Source organism: Pongo abelii, chromosome 4 (assembly GCF_028885655.2).
Source record: "Pongo abelii isolate AG06213 chromosome 4, NHGRI_mPonAbe1-v2.0_pri, whole genome shotgun sequence".
NCBI lineage: Eukaryota > Metazoa > Chordata > Mammalia > Primates > Hominidae > Pongo > Pongo abelii.
Genome location: NC_071989.2, coordinates 177,680,086 through 177,704,319, shown reverse-complemented (window position 1 = coordinate 177,704,319; position 24,234 = coordinate 177,680,086). Strand labels below are relative to the sequence as shown.

At 45.6% G+C, this 24,234-nt stretch overlaps 1 protein-coding gene across 2 annotated transcripts in view; it reads left to right on the top strand.

Moving 5' to 3' along the window:
* Positions 1 to 24,234, top strand: part of SLIT3 (slit guidance ligand 3) — a 634,924-nt gene that overhangs the window by 470,187 nt on the left and 140,503 nt on the right. For both annotated transcript variants that reach the window (XM_024247052.3, XM_054556205.2), the window contains 3 exons: positions 5,662 to 5,733; positions 11,600 to 11,763; positions 22,462 to 22,603. In XM_024247052.3, the coding sequence (XP_024102820.1) occupies positions 5,662 to 5,733; positions 11,600 to 11,763; positions 22,462 to 22,603 (378 nt within the window). The remainder of the gene's footprint in view (positions 1 to 5,661; positions 5,734 to 11,599; positions 11,764 to 22,461; positions 22,604 to 24,234) is intronic.

Here is a 24,234-nt window from a genome sequence, read left to right as displayed (position 1 = left end):
TTGAGGACTGTCTATCATTTCAGAGCTTAGGCTTCTTCCTAAGTGGGGAAACACCACGCCTGCCCCAGAAGAGGCCTTCAGTCCCAGTTGCTGCAAAAGAGCATCCTGTATACTACCCTCTACACTTAAGTAAAGGCTCTATTCTTAGCTTTTTCCCTAGTTCAATGGTTTTCCAACACGAACTTGCATGAGACTCCTCTGGAAGGCTCATTAAACACACAAGGCTGAGACCCACCCCAGGGTTCCTGATTCAGTAGGGGCTTGAGCATATGCATTTCTAACATGTTACCAGGTGATAGGCCTAGTCTAGAGACCACATTTTTTTTTTCTTTTTTTTTTTTTTTTTGGAGACATGATCTCACTCTGTCACCCAGGCTGAGTGCAATGGCATGATCCTGGCTCACTGCACCCTTGACCTACAAGGCTCAAGTGATCCTCCCACCTCAGCCCCTCAAGTAGCTGGGACTGCCGGTGCTCACCACCATACCCAGCTAATTTTTATTTTTTTAATGTATTTATTTTATTTTTCATTTTTTTGGTAGAGACAGGGTCTCCCTATGTTGCCCAGGCTGGTCTCAAACTCCCAGGCTCAAGCAATCCTCCCGCTGTGGCCTCACAAAGTACTGGGATTATAGGCATAAGCCACTGCACCCAGTCTGGGGACCACATTTTGAGAACCACTGCCCAAGTTCCTTCCATGCACAACCCGAGGTGGATTCACCTGTCCTCTCTCTTGAGCAGGGCCTTGCCCTAGGTTCCGATTCCATCACGGCGTTGCAAGTTCCAGAAACAGTGGGACTGATCTTCCAAGGTAGGAGTGAGACTACCTGCTTTTGAATCCCAATGCTACTACTTGCCAGTTGGGATTTCTGAAAATGTTTTTTGTGGTTTTTAAGTTTTGAATGCCTCTGACCTAAACCCCTCTTTTTACCGAGCAGTTATGTGCCTTGCCTAGCATATCACATTTAATCACTGACAAAGGCAGAGACAGGAGTGTTCAGTTCTACAGCAGCCAAGGGCCAACAAAATTTCTATAAAAATCCAGATAGAAAATATTTTAGCTTTGCAAGCCATATGGTCTGTGTGTCAACTACTCAGCTATTGTAATGCAAAAGCAGATCGACAGTACAAAAGTGAATGCGTAAAACCAGTTTTACAAGAACAGGCTGCATTGGATGGGATTAGGCTTGTGGGCAGTTGTTTGCCAACCCCTGGAGCTGTTCATTATGTGAATCTTCATGTATTCATCCCTCCTAGGGAGCCCTTGTCCCGCCTCAGTACCCTGGCATTGAGCTAATAGGCCCCCAAAGATGTCCATGACCTCATCCCAGAAACCTATGAATGTGGTCTTACATGGCAAAAGGGACCTGGCACATGGGACAACATTAAGGATCCTGAGATGGAGGAGTTATCCTGGATTGTTCAGATAAGCTCTAAGGGTAATCATGAGGGGCCTTGTAAGAGGAAGGTCCCAGTAAGTGGAGATCACAGTGAGTGTCAGGAGATGCGACAACAGAAGCAAGAGGCTTCAATGGCTGTTTGGAGCTGTGTTCAAATATATTTTTTAAAAAATTGTTGAGTAATGAAAAGAAGAGGTTGAAGTGACGCAATGAAGCAGCCATGAGCCAAGGGACATGGGTGGCCTCTACAAGCTGCAAAAGGCAAGGCAGCAAATTCTCCCCTGAAAGAAACGCACCCCAGAAACCCATTTTAGACTTCTGACTGCAAAACTGTGAGAGAATAAATGTGTGGTGCTTTAAGCCACCAAATTCATGGTAATCTGTTACAGCAGCCATAGGAAACTAACACGGGCCTCATTCCTGGACTCAGTCTTGCTTGGATTCAAATCTTGGCACTACCACATGCTTCATTCATGAAATGGAGGTGGTATTAAAAGTCCCTGCCTCGTGGGATAATTGGAGAAATTAAATGAAACGATACAGGCTGGGCATGGTGGCTCACACCTGTAATCCCAGCACTTTGGGAGGCTAAGGCAAGCAGATCACCTGAGGTCAGGAGTTCAAGACCAGCCTGGCCAACACGGCGAAACCCTGTCTCTACTAAAAAATACAAAAATTAGCTGGACATGGTGGTGGGCACCTGTAATCCCAGCTACTCAGAAGGCTGAGGCAGGGAGAATTGCTGGAACCCAGGAGGCAGAAGTTGAAGTGAGCCGAGATCACGCCACTGCACTTCAGCCTGGGCGACACAGCGCGACTCTGTCTCAGAAAAAGAAACGAAACGATACAATGCAGTGCCCTTAGCTCAGAGCCCGTCTGGCATATAATAAGCTCTCAGTTAATGTTAGCAGTTATCAGTAACATCTCATCTAATTGCCACTAAAGCTCTATGAGCCCAGTGCTATTATTATCTCCATGTTACAAAGGAGGAAATGTAATGAGATTAAGAAATTTACCCATGGTTGCATAGGCTGTAAGTAGCAGAGCCAGTCTAAACTAGGTCTCTGCCTTCGAGGTCCATGCTCACCACCTCTCCTTGGCATTGGGGTTGTAACAACAATTCCTTCATTGAATGCCAGCAGCACAAGAACCAAATAGAATGCAGTGCTCTGTGTGTGGGCAAAAGCTGCCAAGACTGGAAATCAAATAAATCTGTGTTTATTAGGGAAACGAAAACTGTAGCTGTCGTAGCAATCAGCGTCTGAGAGGTTACCAACCCTCTGACATCCCCGGGCTGGCCAGCCCCAAGCAGCAAATCATGAAAGTCTGAATACTGTGTTTAGTCATTTTGGTTCTGGAATAATTGCTATTATCGTAAATGTTTTATAGCCCTCATTACGACTCACATTTAAATATCAGTGTGGTAATACATTAATAAGTCATCGCTGCCGGACTACTGCCGGATGCAGTTATAGTTGAGGTCCTGCTTATAATTGTACTGTATATTCAGCTAAATTAGAGCCAGGCTGTGAACTCCACCTGATGTTGAATGACTGGGCATGCTTGGAAAGAAGCCCCTTCTCTGCAAAGGGTTCTTGTTCTTTGAAAGATAGGGAAGATGCTCAGATCTTTTTGTCTGGTGGTCAGTCAACAACCTTAACTTGGTTTCCCCTAAGTGTGGAGCCCAGAACTCTGAAATGGACAGAAGGTGAAATGGAGGCATCATTTCTTCCCTGGAGGTATTTCTAATCCAATAAAGAAGGGGAGAGAAGCATAGCCCTCACCCCCCAGGAAGCTCCCTGCCAAGGCAGAGTGCCTGGTCTGATAGCAGTGACAAATTCTTCAGTGTTGTTTGATGAAGTGTTCTGAAAGCTTTCTGGATGGACAGAGTCAGGATAGATTATCCCCCACTGAGCAGCTCCCCACATACACACACACAGAAAAGAAGCCACATGAAACAGCTAAGTGAGCTCAACTTCATAAAATGCCAAATACCTGCATTGGCAAGTTAGTGAAGTCATAAAGTAGGCAGAAGCAGGCAATGTAAATTTTGTCTATTCATTCTTCTTTACCATCCCATATGCCTAACAGTGTCAGACACATGGTAGGTGCACAGTAAATATGGGAGGGAGGGAGGGAGAAAAAAGAATTAGTTTCTGTGCCTTTCACCACACAGATGATAAGTAGATGTGGGGGATTACATGAATAGTCTGGGGCAAGGGAGGTGTGACCACTGGAATCCTGCTTTGGACTGGGTTCACAAGGGGCTGGAGAAGGAATTGTTACAGGTCCCCTTGGGTAGGATGGAGAGTATGGTTACCCAGCACTATATGCTAGGTAAACCTCTATTTCCATGGGGGTTGGAGTAGAGGGGAATATAATAGGCCAGGCCAGGACTAGATTCTCTCCACGAATGTCAGTAACACAGTGGCCTCCACTTACTGAGCACATACCCTATGCTAAGCCTCTTACCAGCCTGTGAGGTAGGTAACATTACCTGTTTCCTCCCACAAATAAAGAACCTGCAGATAAGAGATATTGATAACTTGCCCAAGGCCACACAATTCGGAAATAGCAGGATTTGATTTCAACCATGTACAGAGCAGGACATGAGGCTATAGTAATGCACAGGATAGAAAATGGTCCTGTCTTTGCAGACATATAATGTAGAGGGCATTTGAAGAGGAAGATAATGTGTTTACCAAAAGCCAAGGGCAAAAGACATCTGGCTTCACCCATGAAGGCTTCCAAAGAAAGGGTCCTTCCTGGGCCAGTAGGGACCCATGGAGGCTCAGGAGAGGGTAAGAGGAATTGGATTGTTGAGTAAGGGATGTCTGATGTGGTTCTGGGAGGAGCGGAGAATAGAAGGGCACAGGAACAAGTGGCCACCATGAGGAATTGTACCAAGGGCCGTATCCAACTCTTCCTCTTTGGGAGGTATAGTGAGACAGGTGTGGGGTCAGGGAGCTGAGAGCTAGGCCTGACTTTCCCACATATTGTGTCTTTCCACCTGGGTAGTCACTGAAGTAACTGATGCAAAAGGCCCTCCTGCTACGTGATATATCTGCCTCTGCAGATGGCCTTCCTTAGCTGCCACGCTTTCCCTAGTCTTCCGTAATAGGTTTCTCCAGAAGGGTAAGCCCGGGTACTTGCCTATAGCCTGGCTTCATTCTTCAACAGCCTCATTTCAGTCTGGTTCATTTATGGAGCTCACACCTTTCTCTTTGCTTTTCCCTGAACAAAAGTACCTGTCAGTGCTAACATGCACCGTAGGAGCTCCATTCATGGTCATGGAGATGCACCAGAAAGAAGAGATGCACAGAGCTCACAGACTTGTTTGAGATTAGATGTGCTGAAGGCCGACACAGTGGCTCACACCTGTAATCCCAGCACTTTGGGAGGCCAAGGGGGGTGGATCACGTGAGGTCAGGAGTTTGAGCCCATCCTGGCCCACATGGTGAAATCCTGTCTCTACTAAAAATACAAAAATTAGTCAGGTGCCTGTAATTCCAGCTACTTGAGAGGCTGAGGCAGGAGAATTGCTTGAACTCAGGAGGCGGAGGTTGCAGTGAGCTGAGATCGTGCCACTGCACTCCAGCCTGGGTGACAAGAGCAAAACCCCATTTCAAAATAAAAAGATTAGATGTGCTGAAAGAGTCAGAAGATGCCTAGAAAATACAGAATCACCTATCCCCACAGCATCCTGTGCAAGGCAACACATGCAATGGGAGGGACAAGGAGAATGCAGCAAGGTAGTGCTGGGCTCAGATCCCATCTCCAGAGCTTTGCAGTGATCATTCTTGGAAAACTTATTTTGCCTCCCTGTGGCTCAGCCTCCTCATTCATAATATGAGGATAACACATTTGTAGATTTGTGTGTTATTAAGCATATCTGTTTCCTTCTCCATAAACCGAGGACAGGAATAGGTAACTGGCATTGTACATGTAAGAATTAGAGATGTTATAATGAAGCACTCAGTGCATAGGAGGGTTTCAGGAAGCAATACTCTTACTCAAGGTGGGTAGGCAAGTCCTGAGAGGGCAGTAGAAGGAAGGAGGGCTCCACCTGAATAAAAAAGTCAGGGCATGCTCTTCTCGTCTGGAGACCTGTCCACTTGTCTTCAGCTGCTCCATTGGCTGGGCCATGACTGTTGACTCATGGTCTTGTGGTCACATCCATCCCTCCCCCCACCTTCTACAAGCATCTTGGTCCCTCCCCTGCTGCTCCCTGGCTGACCATCTCCCTTCTCTATCTCCACAGCACGCTCAACAACAACAACATCAGTCGCATCCTGGTCACCAGCTTCAACCACATGCCGAAGATCCGAACTCTGTGAGTAAGAAGTCCACGCATCTCTCCCATTTTCTCCCTACCTCATGCCCAAAGTGCAGCACTCTAAGCTGCTTGTCAAACCTACCACGCTATGACTAGGCAGATGGTTCCTGCATTCAAATTCCTCCTTCTGCTATTAACCAAGGGGTGCCTTGGTGAGTGAGGGTGGATGTAGAGACAGGTCATGGTGCCACCACCCATGGTTCTGAACCACTGTTCTGCATCAGACAGACTCATTTCTCTTACCCTAGAACTGTGGGAATTCTTCCTGTGTTATGTGCATGTTTTCCGTCTTGATAGAAAAGATTAGTTTTACATTGTCACAAAACATATAGAACCCTGACTGAATGATTCACCATTTGCTTAGCTAATGTCACGTAACATCAGCAATTCTATCATATCGCCGGTGGTTACAATGGTTTTCCCCCGAGGAATGAACAGTACAGGAGGAGTCACTCCTTCTCTCCACCCACCGGCCCCCACCCAGCCCCCACCCACCACATTGCCCTGCTCACCTGCTCCCTGGATGATATTCTGACGTTAGAATGCAGTCTTTCTCATACTTGGTTCTTTACCTTTAATGTCTTAGGTGGGCTTAAGTTTTCCAGGGTGCATACTCAGGAAACAAATCTCCTCATCGTGACCAATACCGAGAGCAGTTCTAGTGCTCTTATTACCTGGGGAGTTCCCCTCTGCTCCCAGTCAGGAACCTCTTTGTAAGTTTCTCTGTAAGTGGACTCTGTCAGCCTTTCCAGAGAGGTTCAGACTTGATACTTGGCTTGTGTTGGCGGAGCTTCGGTGGTATTTGCATCACGCTAGTCGGGGAGAGCAAGCTCCCAAGGGTGTCAGCCAAAAACATTTAGATCTAAGGCCAAGGGCTAGAATTCCTGCAGTCCCCTTTATTAGCTCTGTTTCCTCTGTTTCCTCCTCTATAAATAGGAATGGTGGTGAGGATCAGATGAAATTAGATATTTAAAGTGCCTGGCAAGCAGTAGACAATAAATGATATTGATTGTTACGTTATTATCACACGATCAGAAATCTGGACTGAAAGTTCCAAGCAGCCATCTGATCTGTGCTCCCTGAGCAACATAGAATCCATGAGATTTGGGAATCCTTAGAGCAGAGCTTCCCCAGTGGGGTCCCTAGACCAGCAGCATCAATATCACCCAGAACTTGTTAGAAAAGCAAGATTTCAGGCCCCACACCAGACATGCCAGATCAGAATCTCTTGGGGTGGCACCCAGCGATCTGTTTTTCATAAGCCCTCCAGGAGATTTTAACGCTCATAAAGTTTGAGGACCACTGCATTCATGAGAAAGCAACTTTATCTTCAGGCAAAGATAAAACAAAGACCAAAGAAGCAATTTATATAAAGAGGCAATACAGAGAACCCTAAGAAGGACACAGAGTTTGCAGTTAGGCCTGAGTTTAAATGGGAGCTCTGCCACTTAATTTGAGCAAGTTTCTTCATTTCTCTGTGCTTCAAGGAAAGTGAGTTCATGAATGCTTACCTCAAAGTTGCTGTGAGGATGAAGTGCAGTTTAACACGTAAAGTGCCTGGTACATGGTGTGCACACAACAAATACTAGTTATTATAAAGAATAATAATCTGAGCCCTGCTTCCATCTTTGCTTCCCAAATTCTTTCCTGGATCCCTCATTCAATAGCATAACTCAGCCAAGAAAATCTGTTCTTTTCCCTCCCTCTTAAAATAGGGTAGTGTAGTAATGGAATTTTAAGAAGCCATTTGGTCTTCAAAGACCTCTTCAAAGTTCCCAGCACACCACAAATGAGCTGGGGAAAAGTGGGACCCAGCGCTTCTGGGCAAGAAGCCGAGAGTGCACCTCAGGGTGCTGGGCCTGCATTACCCCCAGACAAGTGGGTTGCATTGAAGAAAAATGACTCTCACCTGCAGGAATCAGCCATCCAGCTCCTGTGAGCTGTTCCTGTGATTTATCCTTCCCTTCTTTTTTATTTTCAGTTTAGGAGCAGCAATAACAGAAGCTGGGCTCGTTCCCTGGGAGTTGTGGGGACAGAGTTAGGCCTGGATCTGGGGTGCTTTGTTTGGGCTGCAGTAGGGAGGGGGAAGAGAACAGGAGGGTTTTTTTCTACTGGTTTCTGTTGTCATTCTTCTCTGCCATCCTGAACATTCATCTGATGAGTTCAGATCAATCAATCAATCTCGTCTGTTCTCTTTGCTCCCTGCCTGCTGCCATTTTCTCTTTAGTTTAATTTCAGAGATGGCTCTGTACAGAACTCCCTGGAGACTTGAGCTGACTAATCCCCCTTCACTGTAATTAAAGTGTGTATGGGGTTGGGGGGGATGGCTGGTGGTGGTGGAGAAGCGGGGAAGAGGAGAGAGGAAGGAAGTCATAAATGGGATTTCTAAAGGAAAGCTTTTATATTGAATTCAGAAAGCCACATTTTATAGAAAATGAACACTGACCCTCTCTAAAAGGATTTACTGGAAATTTAATTTAGCGTCTGTGGCTAAAAGGCACCTTTTATAAATTGGCATTTGTATTCATTCACCTTATGTTCTGTAGAGGTGGTTTCATCAACATGGAATATGATGTGTCCATCAGCAAAAGATTGCAGAACAACATGCAGGACCCACCTAGCCACCTTGGTGCTACAGTATCTAAATGAGAAACTGTAGCCTTGTCCAGGCAGGGCCATGGGCTGGGAAGAGAGTGAAGTCTGGAGTTAGTCTCCTCTCAGTCATAATTAACAGTGAACATTTCTTCAGTGGTTTGCTGCGTGCCAGGCCTTGTACTAAGCACTTCCCGTGAATCATTTCAATTCTCACAGCAGTCCTAGGAAGGAGGCACCACTAATATCCCCATTTGACAGATGATAACACTGAGGCCCGGAGTTAAATTGCCACCCGAAGTCAAAGTCAGAAAGCACGGAGCCAATGTCAGACTCAGGCAGTTTGCCATCACAGCCTGAGATCAGGCCATTCATCAGGAACAAAAGCAGAAGAACAGGTGCCAGGTGAACAGAAGAAGGGGGATGAGAGCCTCTGCACAGCCCAGGAGCCTATGGAGGCCACCCTCCCTTGTGTCGTTGCCATCACACCTCACCAAAACTACTGAAAGTAATTAAAATAATGTCCCTTCTCACTCAAGAGGATTAGCACTACCCCGACAGTGCCTAAGCTCTAATTTCATGCTCATTATGATTATTTTTCTTTTACTATTTGACATGGTATTGCTTACCTTGATCTCCCAAACGTGTTGTGAAAGGCAAGAATCTACCCAGCTTGACTCTTTTAGCGTTTCTGGTGGATGCAATTCCAAGAAGAGGGAATGGAGTCTGTTCACCACCCTGGACTCCACTGCCCTGGGCTTTTGACGAGAGCCCTCTGATGGCTCCAAATCAGTCTGGGTCACCTCTTTTCTCTGGTGCTCTTGGGAGGAGAAAAATTTCTATTTAGGCAGACAAAGGGATAGGAACTATCTGTATCAAGATTAAGAAGAGAGATAGCTTGGGGCCAGCCAGACAGGATTGAGACAGGATCAACCTAATAGAATCTTCCAAAAGGGAAACCTCTGACATTTTTATTATCCCAGAAATTAATCAGCTCAGTAAGGATCTGACTTACCTAAACGTCATTTTTGTTTGTTCCATTGATCTCTTACCCTTGATCAGAACTGACGGGAATTTGTTTGCATTGATCTGTGATCCGCCGCATGCACCCACGCTCCTTGGCTCATAGAGAATCCCTGTTGCCTCAGCTTCCACGCCTCACTGCACAAGAGGGCAACCACCTTTCCAAATAAAAGCCAAACGCTCATTAAACGTTCTGCTTCTCCCGGCACACAAAAGAATGGCACCTTAGTCTGCGCATGCCACTGCAGCCTGCCCTGTGGTCTGCTTTGTCCCAGACAGACCTACTGTTGCCGTGTTCCTTGGGCAACATTTATACCCGGTGGGGGCTTACTGGCCATGGCACCCCCTCCTTTTCTTCCTACTTTTAGGAAATTGTAATCAGCTGAAAGCCCGCTGCCAAGCCTCCTCTCTGTTTTTGGCACAGAGTGGTTAATGCTTAATGAATAAACAGAGGTTTTGCTTTCCCTCCTGGAACTGAGGTCCTTCCCACCAGCTTAGGATTCTGGTTCACCAACCCCTTCCTGCCTGTCTCACTTCTTTCCAGAGTCCAGGCTAAGAGGAAGCAGTGCTTGCTTCAGCTCAGGAACTCTAAGCTTTCAAACTCAAAGGGGAGAACTGTGTGGGACCCATCGTACTCGCTGTACCTTGGGCCCAGGAGCCTGTGAAAGTGTGTGCAACCCACTGGGAAATGCAAAAAGGAAATTACATCCAGATTAATTATTTTTGAAACAAAATCATAAAAGTCTTTTTCAAAATTGTTAGCAGAAAAAATTACATTTTATGTGGGTTATAGGTTCATTTAATCTATCTGATATGATGGGATCTGGAGCCCTCTGCGGCGGCCAAGACCCCAGTGGCCCAGGCCTATGGGAGGCTTTTGCCCACGCAGTGGCAGGAAGGCCCTGCTGGCATCCAGCAGGAGGTAGCTGCACTTGGCCAGTGTTTGGCAATGTTGACCTTACACTAAGTGGAGCGTGGTCAAGAGCCCTTCAGCTCTCTCTATTCCAGGCATGGAGGGGGCTTGAGCCTCTCCACAGGGCTGACACTCAGTAATAACTGGCTTGACACAGACTACTTGAAAGTCTTTATATACTGCTAGCTGATTAGCTTGTCCAGGATTTAGGCGTTTAAAATGTGCATCCGAAGTGCAAGTACATGACAAGCTGATGTGATGAAAACTTACCCACTACCAACTTCTAATGACCTAGGGTTGTAGGGAACGTGGAAATGGGAAACCCCTGATAGAGAGACCTTGGGGAAGAATCTGGAATATCCGTAGTTTGCCTTAGAAGCCCCTGGATATCCTTAGTTTGCCTCCTTGGTAGTGGAAAGGAAGTTCAAGTCACTTAACCCGATGGGATTCCCCTCAGAAGTGAAACACACAGATCCCTCCAGGGTTTCTTATCTACTCAGGGGCAAGAAATTCATCCAGAACCACAGCTACCAGAGGGGGAAGCCAAAGCATCTTGGAACTGGTTAGAAAATATTTTCAGCCGTACCTGAATCAGTCAGAATAGCAAATACACCAGACAGAATTGAACATGGGAAGGAAAGCAAGGGCACTGTGGAGAGATGGCTATGGATTGCAAGAGTCTGGTACAGACAACATCTTATTTAAGTGGGAGCGTGGAAAGAAGGTACATCCTCCAAGAATTTCCCTTCTGTCTGCAGCCTGCTCACTCCAGCTAGTGCACACAAAGTGGTATTGGTTTTAAGCCCACAAGCATTACATGCAGTGGGTTTATTAAAGGACCCTTAGTGGGGGAATGAAGAACAACTCAGGGAAAGGCAACAGCGTCTCTCAGCTGCATGACACTGGAGATGAGGGCATTGAGATTGAGAAGCGTGTCTCAAGCAACCTGTAACTCATGCTGGCTAAAGTGCTGAAATTTACAAATAAATAGCCCTTTTGTAAGTTTGACTCCAATCAGGATGTCGCTGTAATAATGTCACTCCCCTTCTCCTATGTGCTGAGGCTTGTTTGAGTGAAAAGAAAAGAGGGTGAACTTGCTATTAAGAAATGGGCATTGCTCAGAACCCTGGAGGCATCCTTTGGATGTGACCTGGCAATGAAAGAGTTGGGGCTCCCATGTTTTTGGTAGTGTGGAGGGAATTGCTTCCCTGGGCTCCTAGGGATTTTCACACTGGAGAAACGGGCAACAGGGGTTTTGGCCACTCTATCTGGCCAGTGGCAGCCTCCACACTTCACTCTGTGACCACGCCTTCCCTCTGTCCCGCCCTCTCCCAGGCGCCTCCACTCCAACCACCTGTACTGCGACTGCCACCTGGCCTGGCTCTCGGATTGGCTGCGACAGCGACGGACAGTTGGCCAGTTCACACTCTGCATGGCTCCTGTGCATTTGAGGGGCTTCAACGTGGCGGATGTGCAGAAGAAGGAGTATGTGTGCCCAGGTGAGGATGTCTTACCTGCTCTCCCCTCCTGTGCTATGACCCACCCACCTATGAGCTCCCACAACATCACCCTGACCTTGAACACATACCCTAGCCCAGAGCTTGGTGTAGAAGGAACCCCATAGGTCGTCCTCAGTACTCGGTAGTCACTTAAAGAACTGTGATGTGCCTCAAAGGGTTTTAAAAAAGAAACTCTTGTCGTCTGGTAAAGGGAAATGCTAAAAGAATTCATGAACTACTTTTTCAGCCCCCTAGTCCATTGATACTAGAAACTGAACATTTGTTGAGCCACACATAAAATGGAAACGGGTATAACAGAGGTGTCCTAGCATGTGCTAAACATGTTCCTGTTGTCCCATTGCTCATAGAAATTGGAAGACAAGATAATGTAGGCTCTGGAGTCAGCTGCTTGGCTGGAAATCTCAGCTCTGTCCCTTAGTGGTGTGTGACTTTGGCAAGTTACTGCTCATTCGCAATATGGAAATAATAATAGTTCATAACTCAAAGAACGGGTGGGAGGATTAAGTGAAATAATGCATATAAAGCACTTAGCATAATACACAGCCCTTGGTAAAAGCTAAATCAGTGGAGCTTAATTATTATAGTTTAGTGGGCTCGCAAAATGTGCTGAGCAAACATAAGAGTTTGATCTGTGGGTAATCGAAATGTAACAGAAGCACAGATTGCCTATGTGGCACAGAAAACAGAATGATGCAGACACATAACTGAAGGCAGCTCAGATCTCTGGGGATGGGAGGTGGCTGAGTAACCCAGGAAAATCTTCCCAGGGGACGTAGCTTTAAAACAGAGTCCTGGCTGGGCGCAGTGGCTCATGCCTATAATCCCAGCACTTTGGGAGGCCAAAGCGGGTGGATCACCTGAGGTCAGGAGTTCAAGATCAGCTTGACCAACATGGTGAAACCCCGTCTCTACTAAAAATACAAAAATTAGCTGGACGTGGTGGCGGGCACCTGTAATCTCTGCTACTCAGGAGGCAGAGGCAGGAGAATCGCTTGAACCTGGGAGGTGGAGACTGCAGTGAGCCAAGATCGCACCACTGTACTCCATCCTGGGCCACGACAGTGAAACTGTCTCAAAAATTAAAAAAATAAATTGAAAAAAACAGGATCCCAAATTTTACTTGTTTGTTTTTACTTTGCATTGGCACCTTGCATTCTCACCAACTCTTTCTTTTTCTGTGGTAAATAAGTAGAGCTAATTCCTTGACTTCCTGAAAAAAAAAAAACAAACAGAAAGCATTGATTTGAGAAATTTCCCAAAGAGGTATTTTGATTTCCAGGAAGCCAGTCCTGGAATTGGGGCCCAGTGGCCTCTAAAGGCTGAGCCTGGGGAGTTAGCATGCAAGAGGGAACAAGGACCCCAGGGAGCTGTGGGCTCTGCATTTCTCTCACCTTTCTAACTGGTGCCCACCTTTAGTACTAAAGGGTTTACTGGGCCCAGCATGGGCTGCTGGCCTCCAGTACGGCCAGAAGTGCAAACTCTCTGGCCTCTTCTGCTCTTAGATCACGCTTGCGATATACAAGAATTTTCCTTGGATTCAACTTCATGTCATTCTCTGCCACTTCCTCCTGTCATGTTGTTATTTTACCATGTTATTTATTATCTGAAAATATTTTAACATGTCTCAAGCAGTACCTCAATAACTCCTATAGACACCCACTTAGAAATCACTTCCCATCAAACACATATAATAAAACCATTTATCACGCAGGCACCAAATTCAAATATAGTGACTATAATTACAGTAATTATTCGGCAAAGGGTACAATATCGGCATAAGTGAAAGAAATAATTATAGAGTACAGGAGTCATCCAAGAGGTAGTGAGAAAAACTAATTAGAATGATAAAACACATCATTACAGGTGAGTGCCGGGTTTAATGTAGTGTATGACCGCGCACGCCACTTCATCAGAGAGCACCTTCCTGTCAAAGGTGCGGCAAGACATTGCTCACCCAGCAGCAGTCAGGATCCAAAACCAGGGGAGAAAGGCTGACCCTCCAAAGTCCAGGAAATCTGAATGCCTCACTCTTTCTCCTTTGGAAAGGCTAGGTCCAGCAGACAGGTTCATAGTTACGTGGGAGCACCTTTACCAACTTTTGTTTATAGCAGTTAATCCCATTGCTTGTGATGGTCCCTGGAGCTTCTTAGTATGAAGCCAGGTGTCTTTTGAGAACATGAGAATTTAGTCCAAAGGCTCCAGACATGACTATGCTGTTAACCTCCACCCTCTCGCCTGTAGTATGAATTAAGGGCAGGGACATATTGAGACCCCTATGCATGAGGGATTCTTTAAGTGCCTTAGCAGGCTTCAATGGGTTACAAACTAGAATGCTGTGAGTGGTTACTCTCTGAAAAGGTCAAGGTCAGATATAAAGGTCTGGGGACCCCAGTGCAGTGAACATCCATGAAGATTGAACTCCCACCATCATGAGTCAGATGCATGTGGAACATGCTCTCCAAAAACTTCTGCTATTATGTGGGTGCAAAAATAATTGTGGTTTCCGCCATTACTTTCAATGGCAAAAACTGCAAATACTTTTGCACCTTTTGCACCAACCTAATGCGTTTTCAAAAATTGTTAAATACACTTTGTGAGACAATGACAAAACCTTGAGAGGAAGCAGTGTGGAGGAAGGTTCAGTCTGTGAGTGTGCAGTTAAAACATGAGTGGTCAGTCTTTGAGGCCCTAGGGAAGGAGGTTAAGGAGAAGAGCTATTTTCAAGGACTGACCACACTCCACATGCCACCACCAACAACCAGTCCTGCCCCAATGCCTGAGCCCCACAAGGCATCTGTAGGACACTGTTTTGTATGGACCTGTCTGTGGTGGGTTTTTTGTTTGTTTGTTTGTTTGTTTGAGACAGTTTCATTCTTGTTACCCAGGCTGGAGTGCGATGGCAGTATTTTGGCTCACTGCAACCTCTGCCTCACGAGTTCAAGCAATTCTCCTGCCTCAGCCTCCTGAGTAGCTGGATTACAGGCACCTGCCACCATGCCCAGCTAATTTTTTGTATTTTTAGTAGCGATGGGGTTTCACCATGTTGGCCAGGCTGGTCTCGAACCCCTGACCTCAGGTGATCCACCCGCCTCGGCCTCCCAAAGTCCTGGGATTATAGGCGTGAGCCACTGCACCCAACCCTGTGGTGATTTTTAACTGCAAAAACCCCAAATGCCCCTCATTCAAGCTATTCACCTGTTAAACCACAGGAGGAGAAATTCAGTCAAGAACTGAAGACACGAACTTCTCTTACAAAATAGAGGTCATCCACTCAGGAGGAAAAGAGGCATCGGGGTACCAATTAAGCCATCCCTGGGCATAGCTTCATCACCAGCAGTCCCCATCCAGGCAGCATAAGAAAAGCTCCCCGAGCCTTTAAATGGTATTGAAAATTTCACCAAACACACGGCTCCAGAGACAGGAAAGAGCTTTATCTCGCTCAGCCTGTGAGGGCTCTGCCTGCCCAAGTGCCTGATATCTCCCTTTGAATTAAATCCAGCTGTCTGGAGCCCAGCTTCTTCTCCTCAGAAGCCCTGGATATGGGCTCCTTATCACTCCAGCTAACCCAGAAATTTGCTAGCAGTGCACTTTGGCAAAATTCATCTCCTCTGTCAACTGTACCTTTCCAGTTGAAAGCATTTATTTTCTTCCCCTGGGGAGACTATTGGGAATTTTTCACAAGGGTGGGGAAATAGATCTTTATTTTTTTGTTAACTTTTTTCCCTATGTTATACAACTTGACTACTTGGCTCCCTTCAGCCTCTGCTGAAAGGATTTCTGTGAACTTTTCTTGTTTCAAGAGGAAGGTTAGGGCCCTATGGCTAGAAGTGTCCGGTTGCTTGTGGCCTGAACCCGACCAGAGCTTTATCGAATTCATGATCATAGACCAGAGAAGAAGTTCATGTTACGTGAGTTGCAAGTTGTTGGGTTTTTTTTTTTTTTTCATCCTTATCTAAAGGGTTTATTTGGGGGTTTAAATTTTAGGATTTACCTTCCACGTGTTAATTTTCTGGTACCTTAATCTGGAAGGGTTTCTACCAATCACAATTTGTAATTCAAGGTTATTAGTTGACCTCCTGAATCAGTCATCTCTTTGCTTTGAGTGTCTTTGAACCCATTGGTTTGTCCGTCTGTTTCACACTCACCTGCCCTTGGCCTTAAACATGAGATATCGTTTCCTACAGACATTAGTCTTGTCTTCTAGTAATGAGGGGCCACGTCATACACTTTTTCAGGTGCCCTAAATGCCTAGAACAAAGCTCAAACCTAATAGCCTCTCAATAAGCACTTCATTTGTTATTAAAAATGAAATATGCTTATCTCTCTAGAAACAAGAAACTTTCCCTTTTCATCGTCTTTTTTTTAAATGTGGGACTAGTTACTAAGTACAAAGATAATTAAGGTAAGCCATGACCAGCCACCCATCTCCTTAGGAGGTTTTAATTAAAACACCATAATTGGACATTGCAGGAATGAGATTATTAGCTTTATTTAGCCATTCCCAAAATTATCATGCCTCTGGTATTTAAATCACGTTCATTTATATTCTCATCATACTTGCTCGAGTCCCGTTGTCATCGCAGTCTGTTGTTGGCGTTTGAAAGGCCAGAGGCCAGTAAGGATGCTTAATTTGAATACTGGAATTAATTTATTTCCACATGCTCACAAGGCCATTGGAGCTTTTGACTCTGCACTTTTACCAAGTGAGGTTTTTTTGTTGTTGTTCAGACTTTCAAAATATTCTGTAAATTTTTTAATTTTGTTTTGAATTGACACACAATAATTGAACATACTGATAGTGTACAGTGTGATGTTTCAATATATGTATATATTATGTAAAAATCAAATCAGAGGATTTAGCATGTCTGTCACCTCATACATTTGTGGTGGGAACATTCAAAATGCTCTCTTCTAGTTATTTTGAAATATACAACACAATATTGTTAACTGTAGTCACCCTACTGGGCACTAGAGCACAACAACTCACTCTTCTCTAACCGTAACTTCGTACCTGTGGATCAGTCTCTCCCTATGTCCTCCTCCCGAATACCCTCTCCAGGCCCTGGTAAGCACCATTCTACTTTCTACTTCCATGAGATCAACTTTTTTAGATTCCACATATAACTTAGATCATGTGGTATTTTGTCTTCTGTGTCTGGCTTATTTCACCTAACATAACGTCCTCCGGTTTCATCCATGTTGCTACAAATGACAGGATATTTTATGGCTGGATAGTATTCCACTGTGTATATACAGCACGTTGTCTTTATCCATTCATTCACTGATGGACACCGGTTGATCCCATATCTTGGTTACTGTGACTAATGCTGCAACGAACATGGGAGTGCAGATACCTCACCAACACAATGATTTCATTTCCCTTGGATATGTACCCAGTAGTAGAATTGTTGAATATGGTACTTCTGTTTTGAATTTTATGAGGAACCTCTATACTGTTTTCCATTGTAGCTGTCCTAATTGACATTCTCACCAACAGTGTATAAGAGTTCCCCTTTCTCCACATTGGTGCCAGCATTTGTTATTTTTTGTCTTTTTGGTAATAACCATTCTAACTGGGATGGGGTGATAGCTTGTTGTGGATGAGGTTTTTTTAAAGATGGAAAGAAAGAAACACAGCTCTAACACAAGAGTGTTTGATCATCTCTAGTGTAGCTTACACAATCTGTGTCTCAGTCCCTGAGCCTGCTCTTCCTACCTCTTGAGATTCCAAGGCTCTGATGATTTTCAATTTCATGGCAATAAATAGAGGAATTTGGGATTCCTTTTGGCAGAGCAGACAGAAAGAAAAGCACAGGGCTAAACATTAAAACATTGTTGTTCACTAGCTTTATGATCTTGGACAGTTTGCTTTAACCCCATATTCAGTTTCTTCATCTCATGCTAAGGGGGAAAAAAGAATGGAACCAAAATCATGGGTTTTATGAGGATCAAGTGAGATAATATATACAGAGCACGCAGTGCAGTGTCTGGCACATAGTACACATTGAATACATTTTAGTTGCTATTACGAGACTGATGGCTACTCTTAGTTTGGACCCCACTGTGTCCTTGGGCAAGTCCCCTCTTTCAGGGCCTCTCTTTCCTTGCCATCTCCATGGGCTCATCTAAGTCTGAAATTTGGTGGTCTTTTTCCCACTCATCTCAGCAGACAAGTTAGGGCCTTTTGCTTTCACCGTGATAATCATCCCCATTTTACCAATTAGGAGAAGAACAATGTGGCTGGGCAGGAGCCAGGTCCCTGGTTATGGCTCAGTCTTTCTTCCCTCTGATAACTTCAGGGGGAGTTATACAAGCAGCAGAGATGGGATACTGGACACAATACCCATGCAAGCAGCCACAGGGACTTTCCCTGTGAGAGTTTGGGCTGGAGACGCATCCCTCCCCTCTCACTCACTTGAGTGTCCCCTGGACCGGAGGCAGCACCACTGATGATCAGTGAGGAGCTGGGAGGGGCTTCCACTCTCCCAGGCTCTGCTCTGTCCCCCTTGAAGTCATCAGGCCATGGTCCGGGGAGCCTTAAGGACATCCGAAGGTTAGGAATTGTAGTTTCTGCCCTGTTTGGCACAAAGACAGCTTTGGCTTCAGATGGAGAGCCCAGAGCCGAAGTGGTGACCAAGACCCCCCAGAGGGGAGACACGTACTTGAGCCACATCCTCAGCCCCCTTTTCTGGAGAAGAAATCCACCCCAGCAGAGCAGCATTTTAGTGCCAATGAAAGAGCTCCAAGAGCAGATAGCATGGACGCTTATTTAAAAATGAAGACATGAAGAACAAGTCCACGTGCTCCTAATCAAAACATCTTATAACAGGGGTTCTATAGCCTGGTGCATCACTGTGCTCTGAGTTAAGGCCACCTTCCTTGCCAGTAGATAGGCTTACTCAAGGACAGTGTGGGTCATGAGACCGCCATAAGAGCATGCTGTACAAGGGGAACACACATGTGCATGCAGACAGATGCTTTCATCAGAGATATAGAGAGTGATTCCTTCTATCCCAATATAAAATTGCTATTCCCTTTCCTCTCTTTTTCCGAACTTACAGTCATATAATTTGCTGGATAAAAAGGTAGGTGTTTCTTTACTTTGTCCTCCTTGGAAATCCACTGCCTCTACCTTCCCCAACATGTGTGGACAGTAAGGGCTGGAAGGGGTGGATTTGCTGACAGAACTCAGTAGAGTGCCTAGGACACCCTGGCTTGTGCAAGTGAAATAGGCTCAGAGGGGCCCCAGGTGACTTGGACAAGTGATTTTGCCAGCATGGAAAGCTGTGGTGGAAAGAAGAGAGCTGCAGACAGAGTCCCATCTCCCACGGCCACTCCACCTCCCCATTCTACAGCTCATCCTACCTACCAGAGCCCAGGCACTCAAAACTCAGGAAGCTTCCCTCAGGGCCCTTCCAGAAGGAACACTCACCTCTGTAGCTTTGTGACATTTAGCCCCTCCACATCTGCCAGGCTTCTGGGCTGGTGTCCTTCATGTACTCATTTTCTCATTTAGCCAAGGTACGCTTATGGGTCCGTGTTTTGTATGGAGCCCTGTTTTAGGCACTGAGAGTACACCAGTGATTAAGACCGAAAAAACCACTGCCATTATGGAATTTACATTCCAAACTCAGTCCAGACGGGGAGGAAAGTGGAGGGACTTCTGCCATCTAGCTCTCCGTGGCCCACAGGGAATGGGCTTGGTCCATTGGCACTGATCACAGGAAAATGTTTCTAGGGGAAACGAACCCATCTTTCAACTACATTGTAAGCCAGAAGTGTTTTGTTTAAACAGGAAGGTAACGTCCTCACCATGTGTGAATGCCTGGCTGGTGAGCTGCCCGCCCAGCAGCTCAGAGGCTATAATTACCATTGTTTCTCTCTGCGTAATTAAAGGTGTTGTTAGTGACCTGGTTAAGGAATCTTTTTCAAAGACTTTTTTTTTTTTTTTTTTTTGCCTTGACAGCATCCCTTGAAATGTAGCACACACTACCAAATAGAATGGGAGTCACCCTGCGGAAGACCCAGCCACTTCCCAGAGGGACTCAAGGCTGTGCCCTGGGTCTGGTTTAGAATAGAATTAATTTCAGCCTGGAAGTCAGAAAGGGGTACTTTCGGAAGAATTCCATGTTAGAACTTCCACCGCCATTATAAGCCCTTGAATATGGTATCTTTCTTTCCCCTTTTCCAACACACCCCATTCAAGTAATATTTCACAGATCAAAAGAGGGAGGGCCATCCAGTCCCTCCACCTGAACAGATGGAAAATGCAAGAGTTCAGACTCCCATTCCTGACATTTCCAAATAGGAAGGTGTCCCAAGTGTGGGGCTTCTCCCTGGCTTTGTCAGGTGTGCTCTCCTCTTGATGTGGAAGGCCAGGCTCGGCAGTTTTCTTTAGGGAACGCCATCTGTACTTCAAACACCCTGACATCTGAGGCCAACTGCTCCCAACCTCCCTTCGATGTGGGTGATGGGATGGGGGCCTTTCACACTGTAGAATTCCCTTTGCTGTCTGCAAAGAGAGTTGGAGCAGGGGAGGTAAAGATGTTAGGTATTTTCACTGCTTCCCAGAAAGAACTTCAGTAATCATGCAATCCAAACTCCTTATTCACGAACGTGGTACCAAAAAAAGCTCAGAGAGAGGTACTGTGACTTGCCAAAGGTCTTACAAACAATTTGCAGCAGAGAAGGCCCAATAATAACAACGAACGTTACCAAGCTCTTACCCGGTGCCGTGTATTCTAATAAAGACGTCTCAGGCATTACCTACCTTTGCCTTCACAACAAAACCATGCTATGAAATAAGTGTTGTTATTTTCCCCATTTTACAGATGGGAAAACTGAGGCACAGGGAAATAAGGATGAAGTGATAGAACCAGGAATCAGATAGAGGCAGTGGGACCCAGAGCCCACACTCTCAGCCACAACACTCTCCCATTCCTGAGCTGAGGCTCTTACAGGTTGGCTCTCTGTGGTTGCCACTTTCTCAGAAGTGTAAAGGCTTTCCCAATTTGGAACAAGGCCAGTATCACCACTCTCTCTAGGAGAATGTTCCAGCTGGGAATTTAGTGTAAGTCATCATCTTTCTGGCATTTTCCATGGTCTCCATTAGATCCACTTGTGTAGCACTGGCAACTTTGAGGTCCATGTACCCTGGACAAGAATATTTTCTCAAACATCCCCACTATGAGGCCATTTATTCAGTTTTTGTTTTGTGTATATGTAAGTGAGGTCGAGGGAAATAAGAATCTTTGGTCATTGGGCTGGCACTTTCTGGGAAGGTGAACATTCCAAATTAAGCTGTAGATGTCAACTGGAGCCCCTGCAGGAGGATCCACCCTTGGGGCCATGAGGACTATTGAACGTGGAGAGTGCACTACCCTCTGTTTGAAGCCTCAGCGTCCAAACGGGACACCAGGCTCGGCTGGTCGTCTGGCTCAACCCCTATAGCTAGACCCACTCTGGCTTCCTAGACTCAGTTTCTCCAGTGAACAGGGGCCAAACCAAAAATCACTTTTTCCCTGCAGACTTTTTTCATGTTCTGTTTTTAATCTACAATTAAGAGCCCCCAGCCAGAGGCCCCATGTCCAAGCAGTGAGGCAATCTGCAGACCTCATCTAAGTTTGGTCTCAGTCATGGCTCTTTTCCCTGAGAGGACAATCTGGAAAGACATTGAAATAACCCCCGTTGGCTGGATCCAGCAGCAGTAGGATGAGGTCCTGGGAGGCATGTTGGGTTGGGCTTCTGTTTTGGACCAAAAAATCCACGTTTGGAAAGCTAACCGTATGATTAAGAGTCTTACCTCACTTTGAGGGAATAATCATAGCATGCAAATGTTTACAATGTCCTTAAAACATTTGCATTTACTTCTTGTATTCAGGATTTAATGTGACCACCAGAGAAAGTGATTTAGATTCCTGGAGACTCTTTGAATCTTGAGTTGGGTTGGTAATGGATATGTCTATCTACATTTGGCTTTCTAAATGAGCTCCTTAGGTACTATTTGTTTGGCTTTCCTGTCACTTTGCTTGAAATTCACACTGATTCTCACCTCAAACAAAATTAACTGCTGGCTTCAAAATCTGTAGTAACTTATTCACCTTTTTTTCAGGTGAGATAGCTTTTATTTGCATGTTCCCTGGACATAGAAGCCATTTGGAAATGCCTTGGGTGTAGCTGCTGGTGGGGGTATTAACACTTTGACAACATCAATGCCGCAAATGGGGACATTCTGCCACTTGGTTTTGATAGCCCCGTGGCTTGCAGCCACTAGAGAAAGGTCTAAAAGCTATGTTTACACTCAGCATCCAATACCAGCTAAAACCCCAGGATGCATCCTGGGAAAGTGGTCCCATGATATGCTCTTTGGATTCTAGCAGCATATTTTCATGTGTGACCAACTCTGAGGGCCCCTCTTTCTCTGAGAGACGGAGATGACAGGATAACAGAGCAGGCGGAGCAACTCAAACAGTGAGGTCAAGGTCAGACTCTCTCCTCTTTGCTGAATATTTAGCCTGTGGCACCTGTGTCTCCCAGGTGAAGGGAGATGTCAGCTGGTGATCATTTCTCAGATGGCTGTCAGGTCATGCTTTGCCCTTAGGATGCTGGTTAAGGACACAGAAGCCCAGGCAGCTCCTGACACTGACATAAGTTGACCGTTGTGTCTTGGCTCCACAGCCCCCCACTCGGAGCCCCCATCCTGCAATGCCAACTCCATCTCCTGCCCTTCGCCCTGCACGTGCAGCAATAACATCGTGGACTGTCGAGGAAAGGGCTTGATGGAGATTCCTGCCAACTTGCCGGAGGGCATCGTCGAAATGTAAGTGCACCTGTCTGACACCCCCCGCAACTGTCCCTGGCAAATTCAGCTCCCTGTCCCAGCCGATCACCCACTAGGCCATCAGCATGTGGGGCTGTTGGAGCTGACCATCAAAAACACTCAGGAATCTCTTTGCTGTCCTTCCACACTTTCCCAGCTATGATAGCTCGGTGGTCAATAACATAGACTCGAGATGAGAATCAGCAAGCTATAGTCTAGGGCCAGGGGTTCCCACCGCCTATTTTTGTAAATGTTTTTGAATACCTCCACAGCCATTTATATGTGTCCTGCCTGTGGCTGGTCTCGTATGGCGGTATTGAGCAGCTGTCACAGAAGACTGCATGGCCCACAAGGCCTAAAAAGTATGTTCTCTCTGGCCCATCCCAATGAGTTTGCAAACCCCCCTTAGAGTCACACTGTATTTGTATCCTGGCCATACCGTTTACTAGCTGTGTGACTTCAGGTAAAATAATGTCTCTTTCATCCTTTGTTTTCTCACCTATATTAATGTGGTAATTATAGTATGACACCTCAGTGGGTCATTGTGAAAACTAAATGTAATACTACATGTGGAGCCCTTCATACAGTCCTCAGCACATGGGCAGGTACTCTGTAAAATAGTGGTGGAAGTGGTGGGATGTAAACAAATGATTCACTCATTTCTTAGCTACCATTATCTGAGAGGCGGACTGAGCTCTTAATTATCTCAGATCTGATTTTTGTCCTCTAGATTAGATCTTTTTTAGGTAACGACACAAGATTGTTTTTGTCTCTGTGTATACATGAATGTCAAAAATTCCAGTAAAATGTGTTTGTCCATATAGTTCGGTCTAGTCCAGTCTCTCCTCATACATTAGAAAATGGCCAGTATCTCATTTTAAAATGAGTAGAGGGCCAGTCAACATTGACCTCAAGATTACTCTTTAAATAGCGACAGTTGTTTTCATTTTTTTGCCTTCACCTTTAGTTGGCTGGACTAAAAAGATCATTATATGGAGCCCTTCTACTGAGAACATCATTAGGTAAAATCCCTCCAAATAAAAGATACATATTCCCCTTGCCTTTCTGCTTTGTCATAATCTCCCCCCTTTCTTCTTTCCTCCTCTTCCTCCTCCTCCTCTTCCCCTTCCCTGTGTGTGCCCTTCTGTTCCCAATGCATTCCAATTGATGGCCATTGACTCTTTCATTCATTCTTGTATTCATTCAGTAAACATCTGTTGTGATGATTATTTTCATCACAACAATAGATAATGACTATTTTCCTGTCATTGTTCTGTGCTTGGAAAGACGGAAACAAACAAAACAGACACATTTCTGCTTGTATGACACTTGCATTCTAGTGGGGGAGGGGATAAACAAACAACAAAGTAAAGTAAGTTAGATAACATGTCAGAAGGTAGATTCTATGGAGAAAAATAAAACAAGAAAAGGACATGAAATAAGCGAGAGAACCAAATGGCTATCTGGAGGAAGAGTATTATAGGTTGAGGGAATTGCATGTGCAAAGGCCCTGAGGCTGGAGTGGGCCTAATGCTCCAGAAGGCCAGTGTGGCTGGAGTAGAGTAGACAAAAGGGGTGGTAACAGGGGATGAGATCAGAGAGGTAAGGAGGGGCCACATCCTGGGACGTTT